The sequence below is a fragment of the Ammodytes marinus genome (genome assembly GCF_949987685.1).
Source record: "Ammodytes marinus genome assembly, chromosome: 5".
NCBI lineage: Eukaryota > Metazoa > Chordata > Actinopteri > Uranoscopiformes > Ammodytidae > Ammodytes > Ammodytes marinus.
Genome location: NC_137234.1, coordinates 21,959,092 through 21,971,270, shown reverse-complemented (window position 1 = coordinate 21,971,270; position 12,179 = coordinate 21,959,092). Strand labels below are relative to the sequence as shown.

At 40.1% G+C, this 12,179-nt stretch overlaps 1 protein-coding gene across 2 annotated transcripts; it reads right to left on the bottom strand.

Moving 5' to 3' along the window:
* Positions 1-150: 150 nt before the first annotated feature.
* Positions 151-9,688, bottom strand: ric8b (RIC8 guanine nucleotide exchange factor B). 2 transcript variants are annotated; one of them, XM_080028019.1, is made up of 10 exons: positions 9,512-9,688; positions 9,027-9,074; positions 8,299-8,940; positions 7,029-7,123; positions 5,449-5,599; positions 4,900-4,998; positions 4,585-4,729; positions 4,210-4,354; positions 3,975-4,094; positions 151-2,179 (listed from the first exon to the last, which is right to left on the bottom strand). In XM_080028019.1, the coding sequence occupies exons 1-10, from the start codon at positions 9,593-9,595 to the stop codon at positions 2,071-2,073; spliced, it is 1,638 nt and encodes a 545-aa protein (XP_079884145.1). In that variant the 5' UTR covers positions 9,596-9,688; the 3' UTR covers positions 151-2,070. The 2 variants fall into 2 exon arrangements, with proteins under 2 accessions (XP_079884145.1, XP_079884146.1); XM_080028020.1 differs by having other exon boundaries at positions 4,900-4,995.
* Between the last annotated feature and the right edge of the window lie 2,491 nt (positions 9,689-12,179).

Below are 12,179 nucleotides of genomic sequence, written 5' to 3'. Positions count from 1 at the left end.
TGTTTACGCGTTTATGTTCCATGTAATTAAACTTTTTTTATATTTTATATCAGCACAATTCTGCATTTTAAACAATATTTAATAAAAGTTTTTCATATTTTTGTCCCTTTTTTAGGTTTATTTAATATCAGTCCAAAAATGACAACTATGCTTATTCTCCAGTTTATTAACATTTAAGAGGAAGTCTCACTACATAAAATAACAATTGTTCCCATAATATATTCTCCCCAGACAGAAAAGTGATCAACATGCATTGCAATTGTGGTTTATCCCATTATGATTAAAGGCAGTTACACAGGAGAAAAAGAGGAAAAAAGCTCATATTAAAAGGGAAAAACCTTAAGAAATGCATAGAAACATTAAAAAAAAGCCACTGAACGGTTGAATAAGTATGAACATTTTTGTAAGCTAATGTTAATGCCTTTGCAAACAAGAAGAACTTAAGTTGTTTTTGAGACACTAATGTTGGTTTTCAATTGGTTGTGTGACCCACTTGTATATCTGACCCTTCAAAGCTCTCCAAAAGAGAAAAAAATAATAAATGATTTGGTCACATGAAATTCAGATCTGGCGCTGGGTCCAGACCATTTAAATATTCTAGTAATCTGAATTATTCTATTTTGTGTGAGCAGGCAGTAGTCGTGACTCACAGGTCTGGTAAAAATTGTGCTAATTTTTAATTGCTGTTCAACACGTGAACTGTCACCAATTCCTGTAATAATGACACATTCTCTGGTTAAAGTGATATTCAGTTTCTCTGGATTGTAATCAGCAATTTACACAAATAAACAAATGTATCAGTAATTGATTTAAAAAAATAAAAATAAAATCGAAGAACTGAGACATGTAGATTTGGCAAAAGTATCACGGATTAGAAAACCATTGTTGCAGTTTAAACATTTGTTTATCAAAGGTCAACAGGCAGGAACATATTGTTTATGATCATCTGTCATCATTCCATTTTGTTTTTAAATGAAAAGTATTCTCGTCTAAAACAGCTTTCAGTGACACGACAGTAAGGAAACAAGCCCTGAATTCAGAACGTTTCCTTGGCAATTAACTGGTGTGCAACTTCCCTGATAATTACACATCAGCATACAGACTCACTGCGAGCTGCAATTTAAAACTACCCTAACTGACACCTCCTGATTACTAAATATACATTCTGTGCTCCATACTGGACATGCCCCATTATTCTAACCCAATGACTTAAGTTCAAAATTGACAGTTTACAGTGATTTCATGTTTATGTGTATGTAAAATGACAAAATCCTCATGTAACAGAAAAGTAAAAATAAACTTAAAAAAGTGAAAAACCACAGCCCAAGTGAAGGAATGATTATTCAGACCTAATTACATTTAACAAAACCATAACAGTGCTTTAAGATAGATACACATGATCCAGCATAAATTATATTATTACCTCTGTTTTTGCAACATGTGGAGCAATACAATACATGATGAAGGTGCAACAGTCTCCATGGAGGCCTCCTGCGCATCATGGTGTCACTGCAGAGTCTTTCTGCCACACATCAAGTCCACTTAGACTTTCGACAATGGCTTACGGCTGTGACGACGAGTGTCCTGTTCCATGTTGAGCTGTGTCCCAGTCCAGGGCTGAATCATGAGAACCAATATGTCAGGGCTGTCACATTTCAAAGGACACTCTGACCAAGGCTGAGAAAGAAAGCTGGTAAATAGTTTGGTGATCCTTGCAAACCCGTTAAATTGCAAACAGTTATAACCATCTTTTATTTACCTTGTATACATTTGTTATTTGGGTTTCTGTGAGGAGGATAACAACACGTTGTACTCATATCTGCCAATTATTTTAAGTTAATAGAGCGTGATTAATTGGGAGATATCAGTACAGCATGTGGGTGTTTTCACTGACTTCTGCTCTACACTTTGTGACTCTTTTAGAACTCCCACAGGGTGGAGGCACAGGTTCAGCCAGCACTGAAGGACAGTGCAGTCAAAATGACCCAGCCCTTGAAGTGGGACACAGCTTTAGATGCGTCGGGCCCCTGTGAGCTTTGCTTGGAACATATGGCCTAGATGTGCAGTGCACTAGTCAGAGTCTGAATCAGAGTTGTCCTCAGATCGATCACAGAGAGTTTCCTCAAGGGGTGCTAACGTCCCGTCAGGCCTGACCCCCATTGGCCGGATCACGTTCTGCCTATGGACACAAAACACAACAACATCAAATAGCAACTTGTTGGATACAACGGTTAACAAATTGGACATGACTGCCTTTGTGTATATTTTGAAATTAAACAAACTTTTTTTAGACAAAACCCAACTCTGTTCAGGACCCTTTGTATCCACTGACAAGTCCTAAGAGGGCTTTCCCTTGTACATCTTTGCTCTCTTAAGTCCAGAGCTTGAGGACCCTCACTTAACCCATCCCTCCCCCTCCTTCATGGACACTCGCCCCCGTCAGGCCATCGTCTCTCCCTCTCTGCCCTCCTCTCCTGTGGCAGTTTAATTACAGGATCAGCGCTCAGGATAATCTCCTCAAAGCCACAGCTGCCCCTTCATCCTAATCCAATTAGACCTGCACCTTGTGTCACCACTGCCTCTCAGATGATTTATCAGAGAATGAATCATCAGAGATTTAATAAGGACCAATTTGCATTAGTTTGAACAAGATTCATATATCAATGACCATATCATTCCTACTGACTCCTGAAATTAAGTTTAACCTATCCTGTGAAAACTACAGGTTGAGTTTCTTTAAAAAGGAAATGGACGAGACCTGTGCTTAAATCTGAAAATATCCTGCTTTTTTTTTTTTTTTCATTTTTTCTTTGAACCTGCAGAGAGGCGCCACCAGTTGCAAGGCTCTATATCAAAGTTAGCAGATACGATAAGGACTTACAAGACTAAACAAATAAGAAAAACATACATCAATTCTCCCAATTAGAGCAAAAAAATCCCCTCCGTTCCTCTTTAGTGATGACAGAAGACTGGGGGTTTGGCAGAGGTAAGAGGGGTGGTGGGTGCAGAAAATGTGCTAATTGGAGGACCAGTTAAGCAGTAAGAGGAGCACATTCTTGCAGGGCTTTGACCGATCTCCTTAGAGCCTGTACTGAGGAAGCACCTCTCTGCCATCGTCACATCTTCCTTTACTGAAGAAGAGAAGAAAGAGGACGCTCCCTCAGAAAGGAATCTTCTTCTTCTTGGTGCACGTGCCTCATTACAGCTCAGCCCACTCTCTTTGGCCCTAACAATGACGAGGTCAGCTTTATTATGTCTGCCCATTTCTTCATCCATGTCTCTTCGTCCACGTTCCACTCAAATTGCTTTATCTAGTTGTCCCTCTGTCTCAGTCCCAATCCATGTCTGGCAAATGACTGACTCCTCAGAAAGAGAAGAATAAAGTCAGGATACGTGTTATTAAAAACCTGAATGCGCCACATAAAGGAACCGGCACCGCCAAGCCGCCTGTGTGTGCCAATTAGGTGGTTAATTAACGGAGCGGTGGTTATGATGCTGCAGTGGCGTGCCGGCAGCTTTGCCCTGGCTCAATGCTGCGGCATGTTGCAAGTTCAGGCCTAATTGAAGCGGCAGCTAACATCAAGAGATTCTTCTTTTGATGAATCGGTTGGTAGGGAGTGAGCTCAAGGTTACCTTTGTCCAGGCATCGTGCTTGGCGAACGTTAGCCTCTGCTCGCTAAGGAAAGGTCAACGCAAATACAGCACAGCTTTTTGCAGGGAAAACAATAAATAATATGAATAATTTGATAGGGGGGAGCAACAGTTGTTAAAAGTTAATCGCTTTAGTTGGGTATTTACAAAATATTTGACTTCTTAGACTTGAATTGCATCTTGTGTTTTCGTGTGGATCTAGATATTTTCTACATTTCTCTTACACTTTATCTCCTGATCTTTTAAACATTTACAGAATGAACCGATTGGTTTTGAAGTCCCTGCTTGGAGTAACAATGTCCTTTCCAGTTTAGTATATTTACCTTGACAGCTTATCAAACATATTGACAAGTTTCTGAGCCTCGTACTCCTTCTGCTCCTCAGTCATCTCTTCGATGGGGTTTGGCATCGGCTCCTCCACGTGACCGGTGATGGGGTTGATGCTGGAACAAAGCAGATGAGGAAGCTTGAGGTACAGCTGCAGACTGAGTGATAAATGATAAATAAATAAATACATACATATTATCGTGTTAAACAAGGCTTGAGCAGAGCACTAACAAGGGTTTTGCAGATTTGTATTCCTCTGTGTCGGAGTCTTCATCTTCGGAGTACTGGGTCTCTCCTCTTCCTCCTGCAAGAAGTCCTCGAGCCACCAGGAGTCCTGCTGCGTTTCCATATCCTGTGTACTTCAACAGGTTGTCCACTACACGGCCACACCACAGACAAACAAGGTTGTACATTTACAAATAGTTTTTCATGTGTGAGGATGAGCCGTGCTGTTGTTACAGTTATGCAGCAATCACACATCTGGCAGTGCACTACTCCATCAATTGGACCCAAACTACAGACATAATTCCTGCACCATCATCCTCATATGTTCTCATCTGATGTGCTGTAACCCCATGCTCACTCCAATGACCGACCCCTGCTCACCGCTTTCTTTGCAGAGGACAAAGAGAAACTCTGCAGCCGTCTGCTTCACGCCCATGTCAACATGTGTCATAAGGCGAACCAGCTTGTTTCTGACGGTGGTGCCGATCTCTGGTCTGATCTTCACATTTTTCAGAGGGGGAAGTACCTGGAAATAAATTGATTAAAAATTGTTGAGATCATTATTTCTTCCAAAAAATATATATAATCTGTTTTAAAAGTAGCAACATCAAAAGTAGATACTGGAAAAGGGCGCCAGAAATGTCACACGCTATTATTGCTATTATCAATGTTTTAATCTGTTGGCTGCTGATGTACCTGAGCTTTGATATATCTGCGGATCTCCCTGTGGTGTCTGGATCCTTCAGTCAGAAGGCTTAGCACCGGAGTCAAGCCCTCTTTGAAGTTGGAGCCCTGCTTGGAGTGACACAAACCACAAACACTTCACAAGCTGGAGCAGTGGCTGGATCTGATTCAGCAGTGCTCACATGGGCATGCAGGAGCATATTGAGGTAAAGACAGGATGTGTGGTTGAGAAACTGAATGGCATGCAGTAAAGCTTTAGGAGAAGTAGTTGCCAGTTTAATTTAGTTATGCTTGGCCAAGGAGCATCTCCAATTTAAATAAAACATTTGACAAAGAATGCTTACCAGGTGTCGCGGCATGTGAGTGCACCTTTCGATGCATGCATCTTAGTACTAGTGTCAATTACAACTAAATTTACTGCACTGGTATCACTTGCACAAAATGTAATACATAACCATTTTTTATAGAACAAGTTTGAGATTAACTATCAACAACACATAAACAAATATATTGAAAATGCTGCCAGTTATCTCTATATTCAGAGCGGAGGATGAACTTTACCTTGTCGATCCTTTCCTCCATGAAGTCTAGTAAAACCTGGATTGCATCCATGTTTTTTCCACCATATTTCTCTTGTCCACCCTGAACAGGTACGTTGATCAGCACGTCCAGACAGGATACAGGCAGATTATTCAGCAAATTTACGGCATGGCTGCAGACAAATAAATGAAGATATTTTTATGAAGGATGCCAAAGGTATTTGGCGTCTACAGTTTAAGAGCTGAAGAAGAATGAAAATAGATCAAAACTTTCAAAAAACTGTTAGAAAAGATGAAGTTTTGGAATATTTTGCCTGAGACAAGTTATTCCAAAATCAAGGACCAATCAACTTTTGTTGTTAATCTACATTTTGGACCAGCTGATGGGGAGCTGCCAGATGAATTAGGTGTGCGCATTGGCTCACAAGGAGTAAACAGGGTTTTCAAGTATAGATTTTTATTTTTATTTTTTTACATCACAGCAGTCAGAAAAAAAACTAAAATAACCAATTAGAATCAAAACTTTTCGGGGGAGACAAAATTGTGAAGCTAGTGAAAGATTGTGTGCTAGTTTGTTGTGTAATCTTGTAGCATGAGACCATTTGTGAATTGTATCATTTGAGGGAGGCATTCTCATTTTAAAGTGGGTTATGATTTTTCAAAGACCAATTTAAATTTGGAAATATTTCTTGTTGTACAACATATCAGTGTAATTTAGCCCTTTTCTATACAAAAACAACTTTACCTGTTCACACTCCTCTCTTCCCCTATGTCATATGCTGACATTCAAGTCAGCTACAACAAAGTCATGATGGTCAATGGGCCAAACTCCCATGACCAGTTCAGCCATTGACATGACAGGACAAGAGAACCATCAGTCACTCTTACATGACACTGTTTGAATTGCAGTCTATGACCACAGATTCTTGGCATTCCTGCATTATATTACCATGAGAAGACACAACAGCTACGCATGAGAAGACACAACAGCTAAGGGCATCTAGAGGATGAAACACCCAAAAAGGCTTCCCACGACACAACAGTCTGCTATCAGACTTACTTTGAGGTGAGCTGCTCTCTCTTTCAAAGCTGCTCAGTGGACACAGTGCCTATCCAGATGGGTGTTTACTTGAAAATCAAAGCGGTTAATTTTCTAGTGGACTACCACATGGACTACAAGTTCATTTGCGAGAGGTGAAAAACTGTATGTTTTTTATGCAAATCAGTTATGAAAGAAAGGTGCGGTATGCATGTTATGGCTTCATCTAGTGGTGAAAGTTTCAGATTGCATCGCTCCGTGTCTACAACTCCCGTACGGAGAATTTACAGAAGCTATGGTGGCCTTTAAAGAAAATAAGCTAGTTACTAAAGATGGAATAATCCACCACTGCCTCCATACACACCTGTCACCAAATACAGAGGTGAGGATACACATTTGCATACCGTTAACTATAAAACACAGATATTTGCGGGACGGCGTAATATCCTGCTTGTTTTGTGTCTTTTCACAATTTGCCGAGCGCATTTATTCAATGTTCATAAATCATGAGTAGCTTACTCAGAGATTCAAATATTAGGTGCAGTGAGTAACAGACATCCCACCTGTGTGCTTCCTCTGTTTTCTCCTCCTTCTCTGTCTTCAGCATCAACAGATGACGCAGGATGGCAGCGATGAGTCGGAACTGGTGGTCATCATCCTTTAAAATAAAGTAAAAAACATGAATTCAAAGAAGGCAGTTTCTTGTTCAGAGGTAAAAATAAAATGTAAAAGAATTCATAAGAATCACAGGGTTAAACGTAAGCTACATGGACACGAACAGGGAAGCAGGGCCGACTGAACAACAGCTGCCTTAAATTTTAATGAGGCATTGCAGCTAGTCTGAAGAGCAAAAAAGGGTCAAAGCTTTTGGTCTGGATAGGAAGAGGAAGTTTGGATCTCTGTACTGTCAAATAGGTGAGCTGGGTCAAAACTTGAACTAAATTTGGTGTCACCGAGAGACTTACGCTGTGTTAGATGCAGCCTTGATGGAGTTATGTGTCCCCTTCAGTCCAAAATGCAAGAAATGTGGCAATCATGCTTGAAATTCCTTCTTAGACAAGACTCTCAAACTATTACATGATAACTATATACATCATGATTGACATAAATCTGAATCAAATATTATATACACTTGACAAAAAATTTCCAAATGTATATGTAAAAAAACATCACAACAATTAATTTATCATATTTCATTCACAGCATGATTGTGTTTTGGCCTGCGAGTGTTTAGCGTATGATAGAGAGTGTAAATAATGATGTGACTGTGGTTTAAATAGGCCTTTCTCATTTTATCAGAGCAGAAAAGGCACAGGTGCAAATAATAGAATGCACAATGGCCAAATTCCATTTAGCTTCCACATTGTCAGGGTCCTGGTGTGCTGCTGTAGCATTGTCATGGCTTACATGTCCCTCTTTAATTGTATTCAAACATCGGTGTCTTTTTACTTTGTGACATTGGATGTGGCTGATTTTATTTAGACACGAAACACTTTGATTATGGCACAACTTAAATGATAAAGTAAAAGCACAACAGCAACAACAAAACAAGTGAAACCTGTCTAACCATTTTCTGTTGATTCCAATTAATCATGTATTTCATGGTCAACCGAAACTATTGCAAACCTGGTGTGTTACTGACAGTATGTGACTGTATTGTGAGTTTTTCTCTTCCTGATAGTACAGTAGATAGTTTGTTCATGAAGTAAATCTTAGAATATGTCCAATACAATGTTTTAATCAACAATCAATGAGTTCAGTATATTGTGCATTACAAACCTTTGCTGTGACATTGCACATTCTTACGGACTTTTCCAACCACAAAACACTCACCTCACCACCATTGTAAGACAGTGTAAGGTTGAACGAGGCTTTGAGCGCTTCCATCGTTCGCTCGTTGTCCTCTGCAGGCATGGGCAGGGCCTGTGGATCTGGACGGGCGGCTTCATAGGGTCCAACCCAGTGCACATCCAGTGTGTGCTCCAGCACCTCTGACAGAAGCCTCACCGCTTGCCATTCTTTCCCCAACACCCCCCTCACATCAGGTCTCAGGGCAGACAGCAGGAAGAGAAGGCGCAGCGTGAACAGGCCCACCTCGTGGTGCCAAGTGCGGGCCCTACGTAGGCTGGCACACAGGCCATTAACCAGCTGCACGTCTACACTGACCTGCTGAGCTGCAGGACTGTTGTACACCACATTGCATAGGCACTTCAAGGCCTCCACCACCACCCTCTCCTCCTCTTCCTCCTCCTCCTCTGAAGGGGAGTCCTCCTGAGGGCTTCGGTGCTTGTCACTTCCTTCTTCTCCTGCATGCAGCCTCGCCATCCCTCCCAGGATCAGCATGCCCTCCCTGGTGGCCACAGGTGCGAGGACGCGTTTGTCTCTGGACAGGATGCGGAGTGTCTCTAGACATGTCTTCTGGCAGCTGGGCTGCGCCCGCCTCCCGAGTACTGTCAGCACGCTCTGACACAGCTTCTAATGTGACAAAAAGTGAAAAGATTACTACCTAACTGGGCTGCTTAGATCATTCAATAACCAGCTGCTCAGATAATAGTACTCACACTGCGCAGGGATTCTTCCTTTGGTTCAAAAGCAAAGGTGTGACTGTTCTGAAACAGAGAAGATACTCATTGTGGACACCAAACAACTCTGCAACTCCGACTGACGTGTCACTGGCATATCAAATTTTATTAGAGAATACAGATAATTCCCGGCCTCTGAAGCGGATATAAATGCTCACAGAAAAAGCTTAAATAAGCTAATGATGCTCTTTAACTCTTCGTGCAGTAGCATTAGCATTATAGACACTACGTTCGTATTGTAAACAACGTAACAACGTCCTGATTTCCTCACTAATATGGTTGACGTTAACGGTGTTCAACGGTGCAACATTAGATATCATATATGAAAGTACTAACAATTAAGCCTAGCTGGCTGGAAAGATATTTGGCTAACTCCGAGCCAAGCTCGCTGTTTAGCTAGCCGGCTAATTTTAGCACCGCGGTTTGTTTTGGTTGACGTAAAAACGAGCAGAGCCGCGACTCACCTCTCGATTATACTGCTGCAGAAGCTTTTGTGTTTCCTCCTCATTGGAAGTTTCAAGCTGCACCAGAACATTGTTCAAGTCCATGTTGGCTATCTGAAGAAAACGGATGGTTAGCTTGGTTTTGACGTGACTAACGAGGTGCCGTGCAGCTAGCTCGTGAGCTGGCTGCTGCTGTCAACAGGGAAACACCCATACTGTCTCCATCACCGGCCAGGCTGTCCTTACTCCACACAGGGCTGATTCAATCAGATATATAACGTTTAACACATTACAAACATTTTAAGACTCCGAAATTCAACATTCTGCTTATTTTACTACATACCATAAAACTAATACAAAGAAACTCAATAACACAAATATCCTAATCTTTATTAGAACCATGTTTCCCCATGCTGCATGTGCAAGAACAGAGTGTAGGAATCACTTTCAATGTTTGGGGATATCGAAGGAGATCAGATAACTAAGGTTTAAAAAATAGTAGATTAGTGTGTAAGCCTGTGAATGAAAAGCAATACGTCTCATAAAAATAATGCAGACAATATTTTAATGGCAACAATTCTGAAGGCTAATATTTCTCTTTTTGACAGGAAACATGCAGGGAAAAATTGTAAATTGTATGCAACATATTAAAATGATAAAAACATGTTTTGCATTCATACTGAAAAAGGTTACCTACTTATTCTTCTTTGCCAGTCTCTCCTGGCATACACACATGATCTGATCTATAACCGAAATAGAAAATATGTATTCTGATTTCAAGTCTTATGAGGCAGTGGATACATTCTTATTTGTGTTTAGGGGTTGAACCATAGTTGTTGCTATGTGTAGTTGTTGCATATTTCCTCCTTGGATTGGAGAATCTAAATGAACTACCAATGAAAGTGAGCTTCGATGTGATTGTTTTCGTCCTCACAGGTCAGTTTCCCTTCGCAACCCTGAACAGGAATATTACTTTATGTAAAATGTAAAAAGTGTATTTCATCCACTGACAGACATTAACATCACACAAATGAATAGATTTGAAATTTTTTCTGTAATTATTTTCTCATATTTTCAGAGTCAGATTTTTTTCTTCACACAATGAATCTATACAGGCCTAAAGGAGAAGACATGCTTGAATAAATGTGTTTGGACTTACTTTTATTTTAAATACTAAAAAGAGGAAGTTATAAGCAGTGTTTTGGAAAGGTTGCAGAGCAGGGGTGTTGTTAGACATAAAGCTGTACTTGGGCACAGGCCCCCCAACATTTCAAATGTGCAAATATTGGGTTGAATTTTCTTTTACTGGGGCACGGCAGCTCAATACTTGGGCACATGCCCCAGTAAAAAGGGTCTAGCAATGCCCCTGTCACAGAGGAAACCTCCTGGTCTGGCAGCAGGTGTTTCTCATAGCTGACGGTGGTGACGTCCTTGTGTGCAACCTTAAACACCATCGCCCTCTGAAATCTTCAGCAGATATTGATAATGAGACTCAGGTCAGGTGATTAAATCCCACTAGTGGGTCGCCATTCATTTTTTCTTGTCTCTTAACAGGTTTCTTGCATACAAAGTCTCAGTCGTGGATCCTACAGGATTTTAGACACACAACACAGAGGATCTATGTTCCAATAAACACAAACCTCGGCAGGGGTCAGAGGTCAAAGGTTACGGGACTGAGGTGCAATGACCCCAGCACAGCAGGACATTCTCTCTATAGAAAAGTAATTCTTTCTGCAGTGTGGCCCTTGTGTTACTGGCCCAGCCCCCTACTGTGTTGTCACTGCATGGAGAGAGAAGTAAAAAGCAGCTCAGACGGCCTCAGCGTTTCAAATGTTTTTTCTTTAACATCAAAGTGTAAATAGGAGATTTGAGGGAAGTGGAATACTCAAAAGGAAAAATGTCAGTAACTATGAAGCCATCATACTTAGCAAATGAATGACATCTACCCTAAATAATTATATATAACATCTGTCACAGAATTATTATGTTATTCAACACTTTGCTCAAGTACTGACATTAATAATGATTATTAAAAACATGCAATAACCTGTTAACAACTTTCTTTATGTTTGTCTTTTTACACCAAAAGAAGAAAGAAACAACAAGGAAAGAGTTAGAAAAAGAAGACAATTTGACAAAGATGACTCATGGTTTATAATTATTTATGTGGCAACACTTTCCCCCCACATACACATCAGTATCACCTGCGATAGTTTAACAGTCACCACAGACGTTTTCCAGTGCTTTTTATTTACAGAAAAGTGACTAGACTTCATGTTACTGTACACTTTGATATTTTCCCTTTTTATAAATACCCATAGGGTAATAGGTCCTCAGTAGCTTTGAGTGCATTGTAAAACACACAACCCTAAGTTAATGTCTTTTACTAACCATACAAAACAGAGAACACAGTACCAATTGTAACATAGAAAATAAAGGATACACCATGTTACAAAGTTACAGTAAATACATACTAATATATATATATATATATATAGTTATATATAGTTATATATATAGTTTTATATATATATATATATATATATATATATATATATATATATATATAGTTTTATATATATATATAGTTATATATATATACTGTGTATATATAGTCACAGAAAGAAAGCCAAAAAGCTTTAGACAGAATACACTCACACAGTTGTTTTTGAGTCTCAGCATTCAATCA

What these genes read in the sequence shown, in the direction of transcription:
- ric8b (XM_080028019.1), bottom strand. Translation starts at nt 9,595, where the DNA reads ATGGACTTGAACAATGTTCTGGTGCAGCTTGAAACTTCCAATGAGGAG. An exon ending in TGTCTTACAATGGTGGTGAG is followed by an intron (nt 7,124 to 8,298) that starts GTGAGTGTTTTG and finishes TTTATTTTAAAG; the next exon opens with GATGATGACCACCAGTTCCG. An exon ending in AAAACAGAGGAAGCACACAG is followed by an intron (nt 5,600 to 7,028) that starts GTGGGATGTCTG and finishes ATTTGTCTGCAG; the next exon opens with CCATGCCGTAAATTTGCTGA.